The following is a 24018-nucleotide window of genomic DNA, read 5'->3' as shown; positions in this document are numbered from 1 at the left end:
GACCTTTAACCAGCTCCCATTTCCCACCTCTCGGGAGCTGGTCCCCTTTTCCCCTTCCCTCTCCCTTCACTCCTCACGTTAAAAATCGGCCTTGTGCCTAATTTGCTCGGTGGGGGAGCAAATAAATACCATCTGTTCCGGCAGATGCTGCACTTAAGATGGTTTGTGCCAGTCAATGGAGGGGAAGCCCTCTATACTGGGACAATTATTATTTTGGTAACCAGAGTGCCCCCTTTTTGCCTACTTTTAGGGGAGCTGGTTTTTACCTCACATTAAAAACGGCCTTGTGCCTAATTTGCTCAGTGGGGGAGCAAATAAATACCATCTGTTCCGGCAGATGTTGCACTTAAGATGGTTTGTACCAGTCAATGGAGGGGAAACCCTCTATACTTGGACAATTATTATTTTTGGTAACCAGAGTGCCCCCTTTTTGCCTACTTTTAGGGGAGCTGGTTTTTACCTCACATTAAAAACGGCCTTGTGCCTAATTTGCTCAGTGGGGGAGCAAATAAATACCATCTGTTCCGGCAGATGCTGCACTTAAGATGGTTTGTGCCAGTCAATGGAGGGGAAGCCCTCTATACTGGGACAATTATTATTTTTGGTAACCAGAGTGCCCCCTTTTTGCCTACTTTTACGGGAGCTGGTTTTTACCTCACATTAAAAACGGCCTTGTGCCTAATTTGCTCAGTGGGGGAGCAAATAAATACCATCTGTTCCGGCAGATGTTGCACTTAAGATGGTTTGTACCAGTCAATGGAGGGGAAACCCTCTATACTGGGACAATTATTATTTTTGGTAACCAGAGTGCCCCCTTTTTGCCTACTTTTAGGGGAGCTGGTTTTTACCTCACATTAAAAACGGCCTTGTGCCTAATTTGCTCAGTGGGGGAGCAAATAAATACCATCTGTTCCGGCAGATGTTGCACTTAAGATGGTTTGTACCAGTCAATGGAGGGGAAACCCTCTATACTGGGACAATTATTATTTTTGGTAACCAGAGTGCCCCCTTTTTGCCTACTTTTACGGGAGCTGGTTTTTACCTCACATTAAAAACGGCCTTGTGCCTAATTTGCTCAGTGGGGGAGCAAATAAATACCATCTGTTCCGGCAGATGTTGCACTTAAGATGGTTTGTACCAGTCAATGGAGGGGAAACCCTCTATACTGGGACAATTATTATTTTTGGTAACCAGAGTGCCCCCTTTTTGCCTACTTTTAGGGGAGCTGGTTTTTACCTCACATTAAAAACGGCCTTGTGCCTAATTTGCTCAGTGGGGGAGCAAATAAATACCATCTGTTCCGGCAGATGCTGCACTTCTATTTCTTGTTCTCTTTCGGTGAAGGAGAAATCCTTCACGACTGAGACAATTTTTATTTTTGTACCTTTTCTCCACGTTAAAAAACGACCCTGGTGTCTAACTCTGTCCCGTGGGGAGGCATAGTAAATATGTACATAAACAATAAGTTGCAGGAGCAATTATTGTAATTTTTTGACATCCACAGGTGTATATGTTTTTTTGTATCGATTCGTTAAAGCATTCTCTATTTAATGATATATTCGAGAACAAAATTTATTTAGAAAAATTTTTAAGTTACATTTTTCGTAAAAATAAGGAAAATATAAATATTTTAATGTAAATCCGAAAGATGATAATCTAATATATAAAACGTTATCTGTCTGTCTGTCTCCATAATTTCAAACTCAATCTTTTCCAAAACTAAAAATCGCAGAGTGGCGCTAGGGGTCTCAAATGATTGGATTTTTATGGACCGTTTCTTTTTTTTTATGGGTCTTAAGCCGGTTAAATTAGTTTTTAGGGGGTCAAAAATTGGTCTACATTTTGTACATTAGTTTATTTTTAATCCGTTCATATGCGTGTCACGTTGGTACAGTGGTAACGTCACCAGCTTTGAATGCTGCAGTTTTGCTTTCGGTTCGGATCATAGCTGATGGCACCCAAATATTTTTGTTTTTACATTTGAAATTGTGACTCTATAATAATATGTACGAAATCTGGGCAAATTAAAATATCATATTTAAGCGTATTTTACGAACGGGAAAAAACGGACGCCCCCCTCCCTCCCGCTAGTTATTTATAAAATATTAAACGAATTTCACAATTCAAAACACAAAAGGTGAACAATTAAATACATTCAAATTTCGCGTTTTCATTTTTATTTTATTTTTTTTTTTTTTGCTTATTGTTTCTAGATTCTTACTCTTCCCTAATATACATATGTCCAAATCCAGCTTTTTATTTTAAGGGTAAGGAAGATCAAAAATGAAGAGATGGGGGGGGGGGGTATGAATAAAATGTCTGCTACTAGTCTCCTGCTCCTGGACAGGGTTCAGTAGAGAGTTGCCAACCTGATAGGTCCTGAACTGTCATCTAAGCTTCAGCCTCTGTCCCATCGACATAATGTTGCATCCCTCTTCCTGTTCTACAAAGTATTTTAATGGTGAATGCTCTGACGAACTACAAGCCCTTGTACCCCTCGACGTAAATACCCCCGATAAACCCGACAAGCAGCAAAATCCCACCCCTTCACAGTTGAGATCCCTAGATGTAAGAAAGCTTTCTACTCCAGTAGTTTCTTCCCCAGAACTACTAGACTTTGGAATTCCCTTCCGGGTTCCTGCTTTGCCAACTGTACTGACATGCAGAAGTTCAACTATAATGTGAACAGACATCTTGTTGCTCAACTCCCTACACAGTATCCCTGCAACTTATGTCCCCGATAGTAACACCCTACATCAAAGTGGTACTGTGCCTTGTTTGGGGTGAAAATGGAATAAAGTTTATGACAATTTTATAATGATTAAATAATTAATTAATTATATTATTAATTAATTATAATGATTAAATAATTAATGCACACGTGATTGCCATTTACAAGAGGAAAAAGTCAGTTAGAATTTAGGGGGGGGCTATGTACAACGAGAAACTATACAGAGGGAAAACTGTGGAGGTCCGACCAGCGTCTGTCCAAGGCAACTTTGAAACCCTGCAGTGTAGCTGGTTTCACAAAGATGCTACTCGAGCCAAGAACGCTGCTTGGCGCTGAAGCCTCCGGAACCGTCGGAGGTAGACCTTTGCCGCGTACCCATGGAGCCCACAATCTAGGGCAGGGATGAAGAACAGATCCCGGTCCAGACCGCATTGTCATGAAGGCCAGCAAATCTGAAAATTTGAAAATCTGAAGTCAACAATTGTGGGATATCTAGCCAATCGCTTTTCCACCGACGAACTCTGTAAATAAAAAAAATCCTAGGAAATATTTCAGTTGAACATGAACTGTCATCCGTCAGGTTTTTCCATGCCCAGCATATTGATTTTCTAATCGTGCTTGGGAGTTGAAGCTATTTCTGTGTAGATAAACTATTGGTGCCTAACATGTCATTAGATGCGTCTCGCCTAACACTTTCTGTTATCATTGGTCTGACACATAGGTTTAAGTAGACGTTGAAGGCGGGGATAAGGTCGCTTCGAAGCCTCCTGCGCTTAAAGGAAAAAATATTTAGCCTTTAAACGTTGCTCATAGGATAGACCTTTGAGGCCAGCCACCATTCTCGTCACCAGTCGCTGAACCAGATCGAGATGCTGAGCGTCCTTCACGTAATAGGGGGATGTGGCCTGAATACTGTATTCGAGTATCGGGCGCAGCAGAGAAGTGTAGAGGGGAAGAGAGATGAAGGGAGTGAGACGACCAAAGGAGCGACGCATGAGGAACAGGATACGCTTACAACCTTTATAACCTTACTACCTATACAACCATTACAACCTGTACAACCTCACAACCTTACAATCTTTACAACTTTACTACTTATACAATCTTACAACCTTTAATACCTATACGACCATTACAACCTATAAAACCTATACGACCATTACAACCTATAAAACCTATACGACCATTACAACCTATAAAACCTATACGACCATTACAACCTATAAAACCTATATGACCATTACAACCTATAAAACCTATACGACCATTACAACCTAAAAACCTATACGACCATTACAACCTATAAAACCTATACAACCATTAAAACCTATAAAACCTATACAACCATTACAACCTATAAAACCTATACGACCATTACAACCTATAAAACCTATACGACCATTACAACCTATAAAACCTATATGACCATTACAACCTATAAAACCTATACGACCATTACAACCTAAAAACCTATACGACCATTACAACCTATAAAACCTATACAACCATTAAAACCTATAAAACCTACACGACCATTACAACCTATAAAACCTATACGACCATTACAACCTATAAAACCTATACGACCATTACAACCTATAAAACCTATACAACCATTACAACCTATAAAACCTATACGACCATTACAACCTATAAAACCTATACAACCATTACAACCTATAAAACCTATACAACCATTACAACCTATAAAACCTATACAACCATTACAACCTATAAAACCTATACAACCATTACAACCTATAAAACCTATACGACCATTACAACCTATAAAACCTATACAACCATTACAACCTATAAAACCTATACGACCATTACAACCTATAAAACCTATACAACCATTACAACCTATAAAACCTATACAACCATTATAACCTATAAAAAACTATACAACCATTACAACCTATAAAACCTATACAACCATTACAACCTATAAAACCTATACGACCATTACAACCTATAAAACCTATACAACCATTACAACCTATAAAACCTATACGACCATTACAACCTATAAAACCTATACAACCATTACAACCTATAAAACCTATACGACCATTACAACCTATAAAACCTATACGACCATTACAACCTATAAAACCTATACAACCATTACAACCTATAAAACCTATACAACCATTACAACCTATAAAACCTATACGACCATTACAACCTATAAAACCTATACGACCCTTACAACCTTTACAACCTTGCAACATTTACAACCTCACAACCTCACAACCTTTAATATCTATACAACCTTTACAACGTATACAACCTTACAACCTTTAATACCTATACAACCTTACAACCTATACAACCATTACAATCTTGCAACCATAGAAACTTAGAGCCTTAGAACTCTCCTCCATCTTGCCAGTCGCTAATATGAATGAATTAGTAGAAATGATGGTGATGATTGGATGCAAACAAATGGGAATTTAGAAAATAAATAAATTAATAAAAAAAATCTTTGCACATAGAATTCGACCCTCCTCCAAAAATATTCTTTCTACGCGATTGTTAGTGCCAACAGGACATGTACCTCGACACAGCGAATCTGCTAGAAAATACCTTGTATGATCCTCAGAGATGACGCAGGCAGCAAAGAGGCCTCACAGTATACCAAGACTTTTTGAGAAAAAGACACTCAGAGTCAGAGTTTCTAGCCGTAATTAGTGGGCAAGAATTAGGGGATGATTAAAGACAGTGCAGGAGACGGAGGAGGGTGGAGGCGTTAATACAGGGAGTTCATTTTATTTTTATAATGAGTATATCTTTCACAGTATACCATTGGTTGGTGGGCCGAGTAGAAGTATCAAACAAACTTACCGAACCCGGCACATCCTGCAGCTGCCAATCCATGTGAAGCGATGTGGACGAAAGCTAAAACCCTGGTGATACTTTTTTCTGCAATAAACTTCCTCAGGCCAGCAAATGTCGAAGCACCTGTAAAACAAAAATTTATATATATTTATAGTAAGTTATAAAATGTATATGGCAATTAAGCTACACTGAATATTCCACGTTTCATCCACTCTAGGACTCTTCAGGCGTATGCGCGAATTCTGTGGTTATTTGTCGTTTTTATATGCGCATCTTCTATTGAGTTTTAGTTTGCCAATAAGCTTTCTAGTATCCACCACGCCCTTCTTATCAGCCAATGAGCATGCATTTATCGGACAAAGGCCTATTTGACCTCTGGTTGACCTGTTCCTTTGTGTTTTCTCTATTTAGCCTGGATATTTAGTTTCTTGATCTGTTTAAATCTAGGTTAGTGTTTCTTTTGTTTTTGTTTTATTTTTATGTTAATTTATATATAAATATATATGTGTACATACATATATGCACATATATATGCATATATATATCCATACATATATGTGTGATCGTTTATGTATATTCATGTTTATTTAATTTATTTATTTGTTTATTTCCTATTGTTTTTGTTAGTTTTAAAACGATTTTGTATCGCTATCCTAGAGTAAATTTTATCTTGTGAACACAGTTGTTTGCTATTTCTCTTCTACAGTTTAATAGATGTTGAGGTTCTTTAAAGTACAGGATAGCAAATATTTCATGAAAGCATAATCTACATGGGTCGTCTAGGTCCCTACAGGTGGTAGCTTGTCTTATTATTTTCCATTAGACTACCGATTATTGTTATTCTGCCAGTTCAACACCTTTGCGTATTAGTGGTGGTGGATATCCTCTTTTCCGCAGGGTTAGTTGCAGTTCATTAAGTCGAGTCCAACGGAGGTGTCTGTCTGTGACAATGATGCAGACTCTATGTGCCAAGGAGTAGGGTATGGAGTTTAGACAGTTTTTTGGATGGTGGCTTTTGAAGTGGAGGTATTGTTGAGTGTCTGTGGGTTTGTGATAGATGTCTTTGATTATGTTGTTGTTTTTAATTGTTACTAGGATGTCTAGAACCTAGAAAAGGTAGTTCTGTGGGGCTCTGTTCTAGTCTGAAGTTTATTTTGGGATGTAGATTTTGTAGTATAGTGTGGAGTTCTCTGATATCCCTCATGTGGTTTTCCAGAGGATAAATCAGTCGTCCAGGTATCTTTTCCAAGATTTTATGAAGAGTATTTTAATATTGTGTCCGTATTTCTGTTCTATCCTTTCATAAAGGATCTCTTCCAGGAAGGCGAGTGTTGGTGCCATTTTAGCACCCATTGCTGTGTTTGAATGTAATTGTCACTATTAAATTCAATAATTATGACATAATGTTGATTTTTTAAAAATGTCTCAAACTTCAGAGATCTTCTTTTTTTTTTTTTTTTTACAAAGGCATCACCACATTATCAAGGCCCAGAGGCCACTCAAGGATAAGGGTTAAAGAGTGTACAGTAGAAATTGGTCAATATAGTAATCATTAGTAATGAAAATTTGGTAAATTTAATAACTTATATGGAACGGCTCATCAAGAACTTATTTACTTTAGACTTGAACACAACCATATTGTAGTCAGCCGGAAAGCAGGAAAACGGAAGACAATTCCACAGGCGTGCAGTTCTAAGAAAGAAGCTTTGTTCATGGAATCTACGTTTAGGTTTAGGCACAGATAAAGAGTGGGGGAAATTATTGATAGTGTTTACAGCTAGACGAGTGTTTCTTGTGAAAGTTTGGCGAGGGGGGACCATAGATTGAAGCTCAGTTGAACACTTTCCATGAAAATAACGATACATCAGAGACAAACTCGCAACATCTCTTCTGTGAGATAGAGGTTGCAAGGAGGAGAAAAGGACATCTCCTACGAGGCTACGAAGTCTATTTTGAACTCTATCAAGGCAGCACAAGTCCTTTCTAGCAGCTCCTGCCCAGATGTGGCAACAGTATTCCATCCTTGGACGTACCTGGCTCTTATATAGGTAGAGAATAGCATCAGCAGTGAGATATCTACTGGATCGATAGAAAGATCCCACCATTTTTCCAGCGGCCTTGGCAACAGATTTGATATACGTGTTCCATTTAAGATCAGGAGTAATGGTCAAGCCCAGAAGCTTGTCAAAACTTGAGGCCTCCTGAAGACGAGAGCCATTCATTTCAATTGATGACAAATGTGAATTAGAATGTTGATGATGTAAAGAGAGAAGCTTGGTTTTAGATGCATTAAAAGTAACCAGCCACTCCTTTCCCCGTTGTACTATGTGCTCAAGATCAGAGGAGAGGGAATTGGAGAGAACTTGGTCGTTTACTGTCTTAGATGTGGTACCATAAATGGTAGTGTCGTCAGCATAAATGTCTACAAATGATATAAGGATATGATTTGGAAGATCATTAATGTAGATCAGGAAAAGAGTTGGGCCCAGGATGGATCCCTGAGGGACACCGGCATTAATACTGTGAACTTCTGATTTTTGCCCCTCAACTACTACTCTTATGAACCTATCAGAAAGAAATGATTTAATAATTGAGAAGACTTTTCCAGCTATACCATAGCTAGCGATCTTATGAAGTAAACCTTTATGCCATACCCTATCAAAGGCTTTAGATATGTCAAGAGCAATTGCCCTAGAAAGATTGCCACCGTCGAGAGATTTGCTAATCCTATGCGATATAACTGTAAGGACATCTGCTGTAGATCTAGCAGAACGGAAACCATATTGAGTGTCACTAAGAAGGTTATTTTTGTTGAGATGTTTGATTACTTCTGTATTTAACACAGATTCTAGCAACTTACTCATGACGCACAGGAGACTTATTGGCCTGTACTGAGAGGGGGATGAGCGATCACCTGAATTCTAAAATACAGGGCATACTGATGAGATTTTCCAGGGAGATGGGAAACTATTCTCCTTAAGACAACGTTTAAACAGTTTTGTAAGTATGGGCGCTAATTCAGGTTGAAGTTTTTTGAGTACTATAATTGGAATACCATCAAGGCCAGTTGCTTTACTCGAATCAAGGTTTTTGATTAGCTTCGCAACATCACGTACAGATATACGTATATGACATAGCGTGTTTTCTGATACAGGAGGAAATATTGGGGGTTGGCGGTCTTGGTCGCAAAGGGTAGAATTAGCTGCAAAGTTCTTGACAAAGAGTTTGGCTTTGTCTGATGCTGACGAGATTACCTCAGGTCCATTGATAATAGTTGGGATGGAGCACACGCTTCTGTTCAGGATTCTGTTTGCTATTTGCCAAAACTGGTGGGAACCAAGCCGCTGCTCAGCTACTTTGGACTTAACAGATTGAGCATACAACTCTCTTGCGTTCCTTAAGAAGAAATTGAAATTAAGGGAATTTTGCTTAATCGGTGTCAAATGACTCTGGATTAAATTCAATGCATTGAATTTTCAAATAGAATGCTTCCAGGCCCCTTTTATCCAGTTTGCATGAAAAGTAAATTCAACAAAATATAACCCACTTTTAGTGTATGTGGGCCTAGTAACGGCATTTATAATGATCAGTAAATTTGATTTCTACATAACTGACTGTCCGTAAAGAAAAAAATCATGCGACTTTGTGTATTTTCTAAATAATATTTTATTTGTTTTTTTTTCTTTTTCACTAAACTGAAAATCTCACCTCTTCACTCTAAAGGTCCCAATTTGCCGTAAAACATTCTTTTCTTTTTTTACATAGGCATCACCACTTATCAAGGCCAAGAGGCCGCTCGAGGATAAGGGTTAAAGAGTGTACAGTAGAAATTGGACAATATAGTAACCGTTAGTAATGGAGATTCGGTAAATATGTTAACTGATATATTCTACTTAGATAGCTTATTTCCTTGGATTGCTTACTGGATTTTCCTCCTGAATGCCCGTTTTCACGACTGTACCAACAAGCAGACATTTAAATGTAAACCAAATTCCTATCCTTACATCATCAACGCTCTGATCCCCATCTGGCATTAATTGTGATGGATGGCTCTCGTCTGGGTGAGGCCCCGTGTTTTGACAAGCTTCTGGGTTTGACCTTTACTCCTGATCTGAAATGGAACACGTACATCAAGTCTGTTGCCAAGGTCGCTGGAAAGATGGTGGGATCCTTCTACCGCTCCAGAAGATATCTCACTACTGATGCAATTCTCTATCTATATAAAAGCCAAGTACGTCCAAGGATGGAATACTGTTGCCATATAACAGCCTATCCTGCCTTGACAGAGTACAAAATAGACTTCATGGCTTAGTGGGGGATGCCCTTTTCTCTACCCTGCAACCTCTCTCCCACAGAAGAGACGTTGCGAGCCTATCCTTGTTTTATCGTTATTTTCATGGTAAGTGCTCGTCTGAACTCCAATCTCTGGTCCCCCCTCGCCAATCTTTCATGAAAAACACCCGTCTAGCTGAATCCACTGTGAAAAACTTCCCCCACTCTATATCTGTGCCTAAATCAAAACGCGGATTCCATGAACAAAGCTTCTTTCTTAGAACTGCACGCCTGTGGAACTCTGTTCCGTCTGCCTGCTTCCCACCGGACTACAACTTGGATGTCTTCAAGTCCAATGTTAACAAATTCCTAATGAACCGCCCCCTTAAGTAAACACTTCATCAAATCTCCACACTAATGTAATGTACTTGCAATAGCCCTTATCCCTGAGTGGCTTCCGGGCCTTGATAAGTGGTGATCACTGTGTAAAAAAATAAAAAAAATGTGAGCAAACATCTTGCTGCACAACTCCCCACTTAGGATGCCCCTATAAATCTGACCCTAATCATAGTAACTCCATACATTTCAATATCAATACGGTTGGAGTGAAATGAAGTGTCAAGAATAAGCATTCAGTTTTTTTTTACTATAGACAACAAATTCGAAAAAGTCGTAAAAAAGCAAATAAATCACAAATAAATGTTACCAAAGGCAAGATACCTCTTCTACCTAATCCGATAAGTTGTTTTGCGTTTTTAACTTATTTTAAAGCGTTTATTCTGTTTAAAACGCAAGTATTGTCGAGTTAGTAAGTTAAACCGGCAAGATGTCGTCTTCAGAGTGTCCATAATGCTCCAATAAGTGTGGTCTTCTATCATAATTTGTTTATTTTTGATGTTTGAGCCATTACCGAAGACAGCGTCTTCTTGTCAGATATCTTGTTTTCTGTTTAATTTACCAAATCAACACTACTTGTTTTTCAATACGAATAAACGTTTTAAAATATGTTGAAACACAAAAACTTATCCACCTTTTTTGTTTTCGTTTTTGCTTTTTTGTTGTTTTTTTTGTTTATGTTTTTGTTTTTAATTTGTTTTTAGTATTTCTTGTTTTTGTTTTTATTTTTTGTTTTTTCGTCGTTTTTTTGTTTATGTTTTTGTTTTTTTTGTTTTTAGTATTTCTTGTTTTTGTTTTTATTTTTTGTTTTTTCGTCGTTTTTTTGTTTATGTTTTTGTTTTTTTTTGTTTTTAGTATTTCTTGTTTTTGTTTTTTTATTTTTTGTTTTTGTTTTTTCGTCGTTTTTTTTGTTTATGTTTTTTTTTTGTTTTTAGTATTTCTTGTTTTTGTTTTTTTGTTTTGTTTTTCCTTGTTTTTTTGTCTTTTTTAATTTTTGTTTTTGTGTTTTCGTTGCTTTTTGTTTTTTGTTATTTGTCTTTTTATATTTTATTTTTTGTTTTTGTGTTTTTTGTTTTATTTTCTTTATTTTTTGTTTTTCCTTGTTTTTTGTTATGCTTTTGTCTTTTTTGTTTTGTTTTTTGTCTTTTTGTTTTGTTTTTGTCTTTTTTGTTTTTGTGTTTTATTGTTTCTTTGTTTTTTGTTTTTGTTTCTTCTTGTTTTTTGTCCTGTTTGTTTTTGTTTCTTTTAAATTTTTTGTTTGTTTATCGTTTTTTTTTTTGTTGTCTATTGTAAAACAACCCCAATCGTTCTTCTAATTTAAAATATGTTCAGTAAAAATTTGACGGCGTGATTCGTGTTATTCGTCCAGGATTATAGGAGATTATCTGAGATTATCAGAAAAGTATTGGTATCATTAAGAACGCTCTTTGTGTTTATAAATCCGTCAAACAAAAGTTGAACAATTAAAGTAATTTATCTGTGTTAAAATTTAGTGGTTTTCGCGCTAGAGCTGGAAAACCTAGTTTATTTATTTATTTATTTTTACTTATTTATTTATTTATTTTACTTATTTTTATATCTATTTTTACTTATTTTTTATTTATTTTTGCTTATTTTTTAATGAATTTTTACTTATTTTTTTTATTTATTTTTACTTATTTATTTATTTTACTTATTTATTTATTTTTACTTATTTTTATATTTATTTTTACTATTTTTTATTTATTTTTGCTTATTTTTATATCTATTTTTACTTATTTTTTATTTATTTTTACTTATTTATTTATTTATTTTTGCTTTTTTATTTATTTATTTTTACTTATTTATTACTTATTTATTGTTACTTATTTATTTATTTATTACTTATTTATAAATTTTTACTTATTTTTATTTATTTTTACTTATTTATTTATTTATTTATTTTTGCTTATTTATTTATTTTTGCTTATTTATTTATTTATTGTTACTTATTTATTTATTTATTTTTACTTATTTATTTATTTATTTATTGTTACATATTTATTATTTATTTACTTTTACTTGTTTATTTATTTATTTATTTTTGCTTATTTATTTATTTATTTATTTTTACTTATTTATTGTTACTTATTTATTTATTTATTTTTACTTATTTTTTACTTATTGATTGTTACTTATTTATTATTTATTTATTTATTTACTTATTTATTATTTATTTATTAATTTTGTTCTTATTTATTTATTTACTTATTTATTACTTATTTATTTATTTTATTATTATTATTTTTTATTATTTATTTTTTTACTTATTTATTTATTTTTTCTTATTTATTTATTTATTTTTACTTATTTATTACTTATTTATTGTTACTTATTTATTTATTTATTTTTACTTATTTATTTATTATTTTTTACTTATTTATTTATTTATTTTTACTTATTTATTTATTATTTTTTACTTATTTATTTATTTATTTATTTTTGCTTATTTATTTATTTATTTATTTATTTTTACTTATTTATTATTACTTACTTATTTATTTATTTTTACTTATTTATTTATTTATTTATTTTTACTTATTTATTTATTTATTTTTACTTATTTATTACTTATTTATTGTTACTTATTTATTATTTATTTACTTTTACTTATTTATTTATTTACTTTTACTTATTTATTACTTATTTATTATTACTTATTTATTTATTTATTTTTACTTATTTATTTATTTATTTATTTTTACTTATTTATTTATTTATTTTTACTTATTTATTACTTATTTATTGTTACTTATTTATTATTTATTTACTTTTACTTATTTATTTATTTATTTTTACTTATTTATTTATTTATTTTTACTTATTTATTATTTATTTACTTTTACTTATTTATTTATTTATTTTTACTTATTTATTTATTTATTTTTACTTATTTATTATTTATTTACTTTTACTTATTTATTTATTTATTTTTACTTATTTATTTATTTATTTTTACTTATTTATTATTTATTTACTTTTACTTATTTATTTATTTATTTTTACTTATTTATTTATTTATTGTTACTTATTTATTATTTATTTACTTTTACTTATTTATTTATTTATTTTTACTTATTTATTTATTTATTTTTACTTATTTATTATTTATTTACTTTTACTTATTTATTTATTTATTTTTACTTATTTATTACTTATTTATTATTACTTATTTATTATTTATTTACTTTTACTTATTTATTTATTTACTTATTTATTATTTATTTATTAATTTTTTTCTTATTTATTCATTTACTTATTTATTACTTATTTATTTATTTTATTATTATTATTTTTTATTATTTATTTTTTTACTTATTTATTTATTTTTTCTTATTTATTAATTTTGTACTTATTTATTTATTTTTATTACTTATTTATTTATTTATCATTATTTATTTATTTTTATTATTTATTTTTTTACTTATTTATTTATTTTTTACTTATTTATTCATTTTTTACTTATTTATTTATTTTTTATTACTTATTTATCTATTTATCATTATTTATTTATCTTTTATTATTTATTTGTTACTTGTTTATTTATTTTTACTTATTTATTTTTTACTAGTTTATTTATTATTTATTTATATTTTTATTATCTATTTTTATTATTTATTTATTTTTTACTTATTTATTTATTTTTTTATTACTTATCAATTTATTATTATTTTTTTAATTTTAATTTTTTTACTTATTTATTCATTTTTTACTTATTTATTCATTTTTTACTTATTTATTCATTTTTTACTTATTTATTGTTTTTTTATGTATTTATTTTTTAGTACTTATTTATTTATTTATCATTATTTATTTATTTTTATTATTTATTTTTTTACTTATTTATTTATTTTTTATTACTTATTTATTTTTTATTACTTATTTATCATTATTTATTTATTTTTTTATTATTTATTTTTTTACTTATTTATGTATTGTTTATTTATTTATTTATTTATTTTTTTATTACTTATCAATTTATTATTATTTTTTTAATTTTAATTTTTTTACTTATTTATTTATTTTTTACTTATTTATTCATGTTTTACTTATTTATTGTTTTTTACGTATTTATTTTTTAGTACTTATTTATTTATTTATCATTATTTATTTATTTTTATTATTTATTTATTACTTATTTATTTATTTTTTATTACTTATTTATTTATTTATCATTATTTATTTATTTTTTTATTATTTATTTTTTTACTTATTTATGTATTGTTTACTTATTTATTTATTTATTATTTATTTATTTTTACTATTTATTTGTTTTTATTACTTATTTATTTATTATTATTGTATTTTTTTTATTTATTTATTTATTATTTACTTATTTATTTTTTTATTTTTTTTATTTTTATTATTTATTAATTTTTTACTTATTTATTTATTATTTATTTTTTACATATCTATTTATTTATTATTTATTTTTTACTTATTTATTTATTTATTATTTATTTATTTATTTATTACATATTTATTTATTTTTTACTTATTTATTTATATTTTACTTATTTATTTGTTTATTTATTTATTTATTTATTGCATATTTATTTTTTTTTACATATTTATTTATGTTTTACATATTTATTTATTTTTTATAATTTATTTATCTTTTACTTATTATTTATTTATCATTTTTTTACTAGCATCATGATAATGCTCGTCCTCCCACAGCACTACTGACCAAAGATTTTATAGAAGAACTTAGTCGAGGAATATTGCTCCATCCTGAATATTCTCCCGACTTAGCTCCCTCAGATTATCACTTATTTCAAAAATTACAAAGTACCATTCATATGTTTCTAAAAATATTCTCACCCATGTTGACCCCAAAACGACCTTCTTTAGTCAACAGAAAGTGAGTCATCTACCATCATGATAATGCTCATTCTTGCACAGCATTACTGACCAAAGATCTAGTAGAATTTTGTTGGGAAATCTTGATCCCCACCCACCCGGCTTTTTTTGGATTATCAGGGTTTTTTTTAGTCTTTTTTTTTTTTTTTTAATTTTTTTTATTACATTTTCACCCCAAACAAGGCAAATTGCCACTTTGGTGTAGGGGGCTACTATCAGGGGCAACAACTACTGGGGTACTATGTAGGGATTTGGGCAGCAAGATGTCGGTTCATGTTACACTTGAACTTCTGCACGTCAGTACTGTTGGGGAAGCAGAGACCTGGAATGGAATTCCAAAGTCTAGCGGTTCTGGAGAAGAAACTATTGGAGTAGAAAGATCTTTTACATCTAGGGATCTCTACAGTGTGAGGGTGAGATTTAGCAGCCTGTTGGGTTTGTTGAGGGTGCTCACGTCGTGGGGGCACAAGTGATTGCAGTTCGTCAGAGCATTCACCACTAAAATGCTTGTAGAAAAGGCAGAGGGATGCAACATTTCGTCGATGGGACAGAGGCTGAAGCTTAGATGCCAGTTCAGGGCCTATCAGGTTTTCAACTCCCTTTTGAACCTTGTCAAGGAGCGAGAGACTAGTAGTAGATGCACCAGCCCAGATGTGACAGCAATACTCCATACATGGGCGAATGGTGGCCTTATAGAGGTACAGGATACTTTCGGGTGTCAGTAGTTTTCTAGCATGGTAGAGAGAGCCCACCTGTCTTGCAGCGGCCCTGGCAATGCCTATTTCGAGGATTACAATACCAGTTAGATGACCTAAAGTTAACATCACAAGAGGAGATTGAATATGAGTCAGATTCATATTTCACATCAAAACCTAAGAAAAAAATTGGGGGGGGGGGGTTATGCACAAACAGTAAACATAAACAAATTCCTGATAAACCGCCCCCTTAAGTAAGACACTTTATCAAATCTCCATTACTAACGATTACTACGATTTTATCCCATTGACTACTGTACACGCAATAACTCTTATCCCCGAGTGGCTTTCAGGCCTTGATAAGTGGTGACTCCCATGTAAAAAAAAAATTGAGGCAGGGTTCGAAGTTAGTTAGAGCCACAGTCAGACAGTCAGAGAGCGAGTTTGTCAGAGTTGAGTCAGCTACACTGGGAGCTGACGCCATCTTGAAGGCGAGAAGGGGAGAAGAGGAGACCATGTAGTCATAAAAGCTTGAATCCCTGATCATCATTAATCATCCAGCTGGTATGAATAAAGTCATCTATATTTGTAAACTTGTAAAGTTGGTCTCCGCTTGTCGTCATTACATCTGAAAGGTAAATGTGTTTTTGTCTATCATCTTGTAAACGAACTTTGTATAACTCCTCCAAAGTATTATGTGTCCCCTCCGGAATGTATGTATATATATGTGCATATGTGTACGTATATGTATGCGTAAGTATATGTGTGTATGTATTTGTATATGTGGATGTATATGTATGTATATGAGTATGTATGCATGTGGGTATGTATATGTATGTTTGTTTATTATGCATTGTGTATGCATATGGGTATATATGAGCGTATGCTTCTAGACATGTATGTGTACATCTCCCCTTTATCTGTGTTATCCAGAACTGTTGCATAAATGTCTCAGCTCCGTATTAAAAATAATATGTTATTATCATTTTCTGTATTATGTGTCTCCGATATGAACCCTCGATTACATAATAATTGTAGTCAGCTGGAAAGCAGACAAACGAAACAGAGTTCTGTAACACAATATGAGCGCATTGAAAAATATCAGCAGCAACAAAGGATAGCTGGCTTGCAAAGAGATAAACAGTAGCAGCAGCAGCCGAAAAAAGCAGATATGCAAATTAGGAAGTGTGCGCCAGAAGAAGGAAAAAAGCTTGTCTGAGCTCCAATCACTGGTTCCCCCCTCGAAAAACACCCGTCTAGCTGAAACCACTGCCAGTAATTTTCCCCACTCTTTAACTGTGCCTTAATCAAAACGTAGATTCCATGAACAAAGCTTCTTTCTTAGAAGTGCACCCCTATGGAATTCTCTTCCATTTGACTGTTTCCCACCTGACTACAACTTGGATGTCTTCAAGTCCAACATAAACAAATTCTTGATAAACCGCCCCCTTAAGTAAGACACTTTATCAGATCTCCATTACTAACGATTACTATGATATTATCCCATTGATTACTGTACACGCAATAACCCTTATCCTCAAGTGGCCTCCGGGTCTTGATAAGAGGTGACTTCCTTGTAAAAAAAGAAAAACACCACGTGCTTGGAGCAGACGTTTTACAGGCGTGCAGTTCTCAGAAAGAAGCCTTGTTTATGGAATCTACGTTTAGGTTTAGGCACAGATAAACAGTGGGGAGAAATTATTGATAGTGGTTTCAGCAAGACGAATGTTTTTCGTGAAAGTTTGGACAAGGGGTACCATAGATTGGCGTTCAGAAGAGCACTTGCCATGAAAATAATAAAGCAGGGACAGGCTCGCAATATCTCTTCTAAAAAGCATACGGATCCCCTACTAGGCTACAGGGTCTATTTTGAACTCTGCGAAGGCAGAATAAGATGCTTTGGGCAACTCTTGCCTAGGTTTGGCAACAGTACTTCATCCTGGGTATGTACTTGGCTCTTATACAGGTAGAGAATTGCATCGGCGGTGTCATATTTACTGGAGAATATGCTGGTAGAATGAATATGCTGGTAGAATGAATATGCTGGTAGAATGAATATGCTGGTAGAATGAATATGCTGGTAGAATGAATATGCTGGTAGAATGAATATGCTGGTAGAATGAATATGCTGGTAGAATGAATATGCTGGTAGAATGAATATGCTGGTAGAATGAATATGCTGGTAGAATGAATATGCTGGTAGAATGAATATGCTGGTAGAATGAATATGCTGGTAGAATGAATATGCTGGTAGAATGAATATGCTGGTAGAATGAATATGCTGGTAGAATGAATATGCTGGTAGAATGAATATGCTGGTAGAATGAATATGCTGGTAGAATGAATATGCTGGTAGAATGAATATGCTGGTAGAATGAATATGCTGGTAGAATGAATATGCTGGTAGAATGAATATGCTGGTAGAATGAATATGCTGGTAGAATGAATATGCTGGTAGAATGAATATGCTGGTAGAATGAATATGCTGGTAGAATGAATATGCTGGTAGAATGAATATGCTGGTAGAATGAATATGCTGGTAGAATGAATATGCTGGTAGAATGAATATGCTGGTAGAATGAATATGCTGGTAGAATGAATATGCTGGTAGAATGAATATGCTGGTAGAATGAATATGCTGGTAGAATGAATATGCTGGTAGAATGAATATGCTGGTAGAATGAATATGCTGGTAGAATGAATATGCTGGTAGAATGAATATGCTGGTAGAATGAATATGCTGGTAGAATGAATATGCTGGTAGAATGAATATGCTGGTAGAATGAATATGCTGGTAGAATGAATATGCTGGTAGAATGAATATGCTGGTAGAATGAATATGCTGGTAGAATGAATATGCTGGTAGAATGAATATGCTGGTAGAATGAATATGCTGGTAGAATGAATATGCTGGTAGAATGAATATGCTGGTAGAATGAATATGCTGGTAGAATGAATATGCTGGTAGAATGAATATGCTGGTAGAATGAATATGCTGGTAGAATGAATATGCTGGTAGAATGAATATGCTGGTAGAATGAATATGCTGGTAGAATGAATATGCTGGTAGAATGAATATGCTGGTAGAATGAATATGCTGGTAGAATGAATATGCTGGTAGAATGAATATGCTGGTAGAATGAATATACTGGTAGAATGAATATGCTGGTAGAATGAATATGCTGGTAGAATGAATATGCTGGTAGAATGAATATGCTGGTAGAATGAATATACTGGTAGAATGAATATACTGGTAGAATGAATATGCTGGTAGAATGAATATGCTGGTAGAATGAATATACTGGTAGAATGAATATGCTGGTAGAATGAATATGCTGGTAGAATGAATATGCTGGTAGAATGAATATGCTGGTAGAATGAATATACTGGTAGAATGAATATACTGGTAGAATGAATATACTGGTAGAATGAATATGCTGGTAGAATGAATATACTGGTAGAATGATCCCAAGATGTTTTCCAGCAACCTTGGCAATGGATTTGATGCATGTGTTCCATTTCAGATCAGGAGTAAAATTCGATTTCAGATCAGAAGCTTCTCAAAACACGGAAACTCTCCATTTTAATTGGTGTCAGACGGGGGTCAGGGCTTTGATGATGGAAAGATAGAAGCTTGTTTTTTTTTTTTTTTTTAATTTATCAGCCACTCCTTTCCCCATTGCACTACGTGCTCAAGATCAGAGGAAAGAGAATCGGAGAGATCTTTTTCATTTACGACCTTTGAAGTGTTGCCATAGATGATAGTGTCGTCAGCATAAATGTCTACAAATGAGCTTAGAATGAGATTTGGGAAATCAAGAAGAGAGTTGGGCCCAGGATGGACCCGTGAGGGACGCCAGCATTAATACTGTGAGCTTCTGTACCTTTCTGATTTTATTTTTTGTTTTTTTGATCCAGATCTAACGAATATTTTAAAATCTCAATTGGCAAAACTGGTGTCTGTCACATTAGCAAGCAATATTATTATTATTATTATTATTATTATTATTATTATTATTATTATTATTATTATTATTATTGTGGGGTGGGATTACACCGGTGTTTGACGTTTGACGGGCGGGGAAGGCAGACGGGATGACGTACAGGTGTCAATATGTGTAAAGCTCATCCTAATCCAATTTAAGCAACGCGTTCGGATTTAAATCGATTGACCCATTATCCTTCAAACCATGCTCAGTCAATTATCGTCTCCGTCTGCGCAGTGTCGCCGATTTAATGAGGGTTCTGCGCAGGAGAAGCTATACACACGAAGATTATCCTATTTTCTTTCTTTTATTTATTTATTTATTCATTTCTTTTTTTTAATGTCTGTTTATCCAAACATGATTTCTACCTGCGATCTTCCAGAGGAACGAACCATTAACGTTGAACCTACCTAGCTGGTCGGATAGTGTCCGGCCATTGAAGGTTTCTAACCTCATTAGAATAAAAAAGAGTCATGTTTTTGTTGCCAATATAAAAGTATTGTTTTTGTTTTTTTATGTAAAGATCCGACGAACGATTTTTCTATCGCAAGTTTAACTTGGATCTTTTTACCCGAATTTTCATTACGTCACTAATCAAATATGGCGGATAAAAATGACGAACAAAGATGGCGGACAAAAACGGGAGCATTTCGCTAAGCATTCCATAATATAAACAGAAATTATTAATAACATCAAAACACCATAATATAAACAGAAATTATTAATAACATCAAAACATCATAAATCGAATTGGATAAAACTTAAAGTTTATAAATAATCAACGGATCTTTGTATTCATCTTTTTATTCAAACGGAACCTTGGGAATTATTTGAACTGTTTCAATGTTCGTTTTTAACGAAATATAACAACATTTTTTTTATCTAGATACTTGACAGCATGTTTCATCTGGAAATATAACATTTTAGCTGGAAACTTGACAGAATTCATCATCTGGAAATATAACTTTTTCATCTGGAAACTTTACAACAGTCATTATTTAGAAACTTTTTCATCTGGAAATTTGACAGCATTTTCATCTGGAAATATAACTTTTTTATTTGGAAACTTGATATATTCTCATCAGGAAATATAACTTTTTCATCTGGAAATATAACTTTTTATATGGAAACTTGACAACAGTTTTTATCTAGAAACTTTTTCATCTGGAAATTTGACAGCATTTTTCATCTGGAAATATAACTATTTCATCTGGAAATATAACTTTTTATCTGCAAACTTGACTACATTCTCATCTGGAAAAATAACTATTTCATCTGGAAATATAACTTTTTATCTGGAAACTTGACAACATTCTTTATCTAGAAACTTTTTCATCTGGAAATTTGGCAGCATTTTTCATCCGGAAATATAACTTTTTTATTTGGAAACTTGACTACCTTCTCATCTGGAAATATAACTATTTCATCTGAAAACTTGACAACATTTTTCATCTTGAAATATAATTTTTCCATCTGGAAACTTGATAATATTCTTCATATTGGAAAGAAAATTTTCATGTGGAAATATAGCAACATTCTTTATCTAGATGCCTGATCTATTTCCAATAAGCGATTGAAAAATCCACAATTCACAAACGGAATTGATTATTTATATTTTTTCAACTGTTTTTCAACTTTGTCGGATTATTTATTTATTTTTTTTTTAAGAAATTAAAATTATCCAATCGGATTATCTCAAGTATTGAGTACCTCTAAAAGTATCTGAATGCTGATCGTTTTCAGCGTATCACAAATTATAGAAATAATTCGTTCGAGAAAAAAAAAAAATTGATATATATATACATACATCGGTTTTGATATTTTACGTCAAGAAATGAATTTAGCGTAGGTATTTTACTCTCGAGAAAATCGATTTCTTTAAATCGGTGACATATATAATAATTCTCTCTCTCTCTCTTTCTCTCTCTCTTTCTCTCTCTCACCCCCCCCCATATATATATATATATATATATATATATATATATATATATATATATATATATATATATATATATAAGAAATCTTTTTTGATATATATATATAGATATAACTACTTCATTTATTCACATAAATTTAATATACGAAAGTATAGATTTATGCGTAAACTTTAAGTATTTACTTCAAAAGTGCTCAATACGTAGGTAGAGCTAGTTAGTAATTTATAAAATATATATGGCGATTAAGCTACACTGAATATTCGGCGTTTCATCCACTATAGGATTCGTCAGGCTTATATAGATAGCTAGATAGATATAATAAGAAAAATTGCGATATAAGTAACTTTCTTTTTAAACTTGTATATAAGTATTTCACAAAAATTCAGTAATAAACAAACAAAAACAAAGCGTATAATATATCCTGAAGATTTATCAAACGTATACTAAAACGCGTAAACATACGTGTGGAGTAATAACATTTATACACTAAAGAGTTCCAAAACAAGGGAGATAATCCCTAAGGAGTATTCGAAGAATCTAAACTTATCTATGTATACACGGTATAGCTTCCTAAGCTAACACAGAAAGGTAAAACCATTTATAGGTCTTCATTGTTATCCGTACAGTAAAGAGTTCCACAGCAAGGGAGATAATCTCTGCTAAGCGGTTACTTTTTGCATTACTTATTATTCGCGTATACTTTATTTTAAGATCTCTTTGTTATACGCAATTTTACCTAATAAAACAGGGGTGTTTTTTGCAAATTAATTCTCAAAATTGGTCACCTAAATCTTACTGAATTAGAAATCATTTATGAAATGTAAATTAATTTTTTTTAAATGTAAGCTTCGTGTTGTGGTAACGCTTATTGACTTTTAATCTACAAAAGTCGTCACTTAACATAGATTGATATCTATTAGATCTTAGGTTCATGTAGACTATGCTAATATAACTTTTGAAACCCTCAAACATAATTTTATTTAGGTGTGTAGTATTACTGATTATTACTAAGTATTACTAATCATTACTAATTATTACTAATCATTACTAATCATTTCTAACTTTAAAAATACTTTTTCTTGTCACTCAAATTGCAGTTTTTTTTTTTATTGAAGCTCTAATCTATAATCGATTATTTATAATTATTGGTTCCATATTGTATTTAATTTTATACTATGTCTGTTTAGAAGGCCATTGTCGCCAAACATATGCGCTGCTTCTTTAAGACGTTATACTTAATATTGTTCTTTTCGGTCTATAATGTTTTATCAAGGCCAAAAACCACTTAAGGATAAGAGTTACTAAGATGGATTTATTAATTACTAATCAATTTTCACCTAAAAATATTCTTAATGAATTAGATGCTTACTAATTATAAGTATTGTTTCTTATATTGTATTATAGTTTGTGATTTTGTTGCTAAGCGGGTTTGTCGGGGATATGTACGTCGAGGGGAGGCACAAGCGCAACAAGCTCATCAGAAGTACTGTTTCCTATAATGCAAGTTAATGACAGACCTGCTTAGGAGGTGATTGTCGTCCAACATATTCGTTTATCCGCTGGGACGTTTTATTTTGTATTGCTTTTCTTTGTTTATATTGTTTTATCAAGGTTAAATGCTACTCAAGGATAGTCGTTAACGGGTGGATAAGTTAATACATCATTTATAAATTTTAATGAATGAATTAAATATTACACCATTAATTAATTATAACATCATTTATAAATTCTAATGAATGAATTAAATATTACATCGTTAATCAATTTTAATGGGTGAATTAATTATTATAGCATTAATCAATTTTAAAGAGTGAATTAATTATTACACCATTCATCAATTTTAATGGGTGAATTAATTATTACACCATTTATCAATTTTAATGAGTGAATTAATTATAACATCATTTATAAATTTTAATGAATGAATTAAATATTACACCATTAATCAATTTTAATGGGTGAATTAATTATTACACCGTTTAAAAATTTTAATGAATGAATTAAATATTACATCATAAATCAATTTTAATAGGTGAATTAAATATTACACCATTAATCAATTTTAATGGGTGAATTAATTATTACACCATTTATCAATTTTAATGGGCGAATTAATTATTACACCATTTATCAATTTTAATGAGTGAATTAATTATAACCTCATTTATAAATTTTAATGAATGAATTAAATATTACAACATTAATCAATTTTAATGGGTGAATTAATTATAACGTCATTTATAAATTTTAATGAATGAATTAAATATTACACCATT

General features: G+C 31.9%; 1 protein-coding gene across 1 annotated transcript in view; it reads right to left on the bottom strand.

The window, feature by feature from the left end:
* The window catches only part of LOC145261033 (deacetylase EF_0837-like), a 480643-nt gene that overhangs the window by 145617 nt on the left and 311008 nt on the right, over nt 1–24018 (bottom strand). The window contains exon 2 of the mRNA XM_080119178.1: nt 5582–5698. Within this exon, the coding sequence (XP_079975304.1) occupies nt 5582–5698 (117 nt within the window). The remainder of the gene's footprint in view (nt 1–5581; nt 5699–24018) is intronic.

The sequence above is a fragment of the Euprymna scolopes genome, chromosome 37 (assembly GCF_053919585.1).
Source record: "Euprymna scolopes isolate OS-2025 chromosome 37, ASM5391958v1, whole genome shotgun sequence".
Classification (NCBI taxonomy): domain Eukaryota; kingdom Metazoa; phylum Mollusca; class Cephalopoda; order Sepiida; family Sepiolidae; genus Euprymna; species Euprymna scolopes.
The sequence above is the reverse complement of the archived record's forward strand: the minus strand, read 5'-3'. Positions and strand labels throughout refer to the sequence as shown.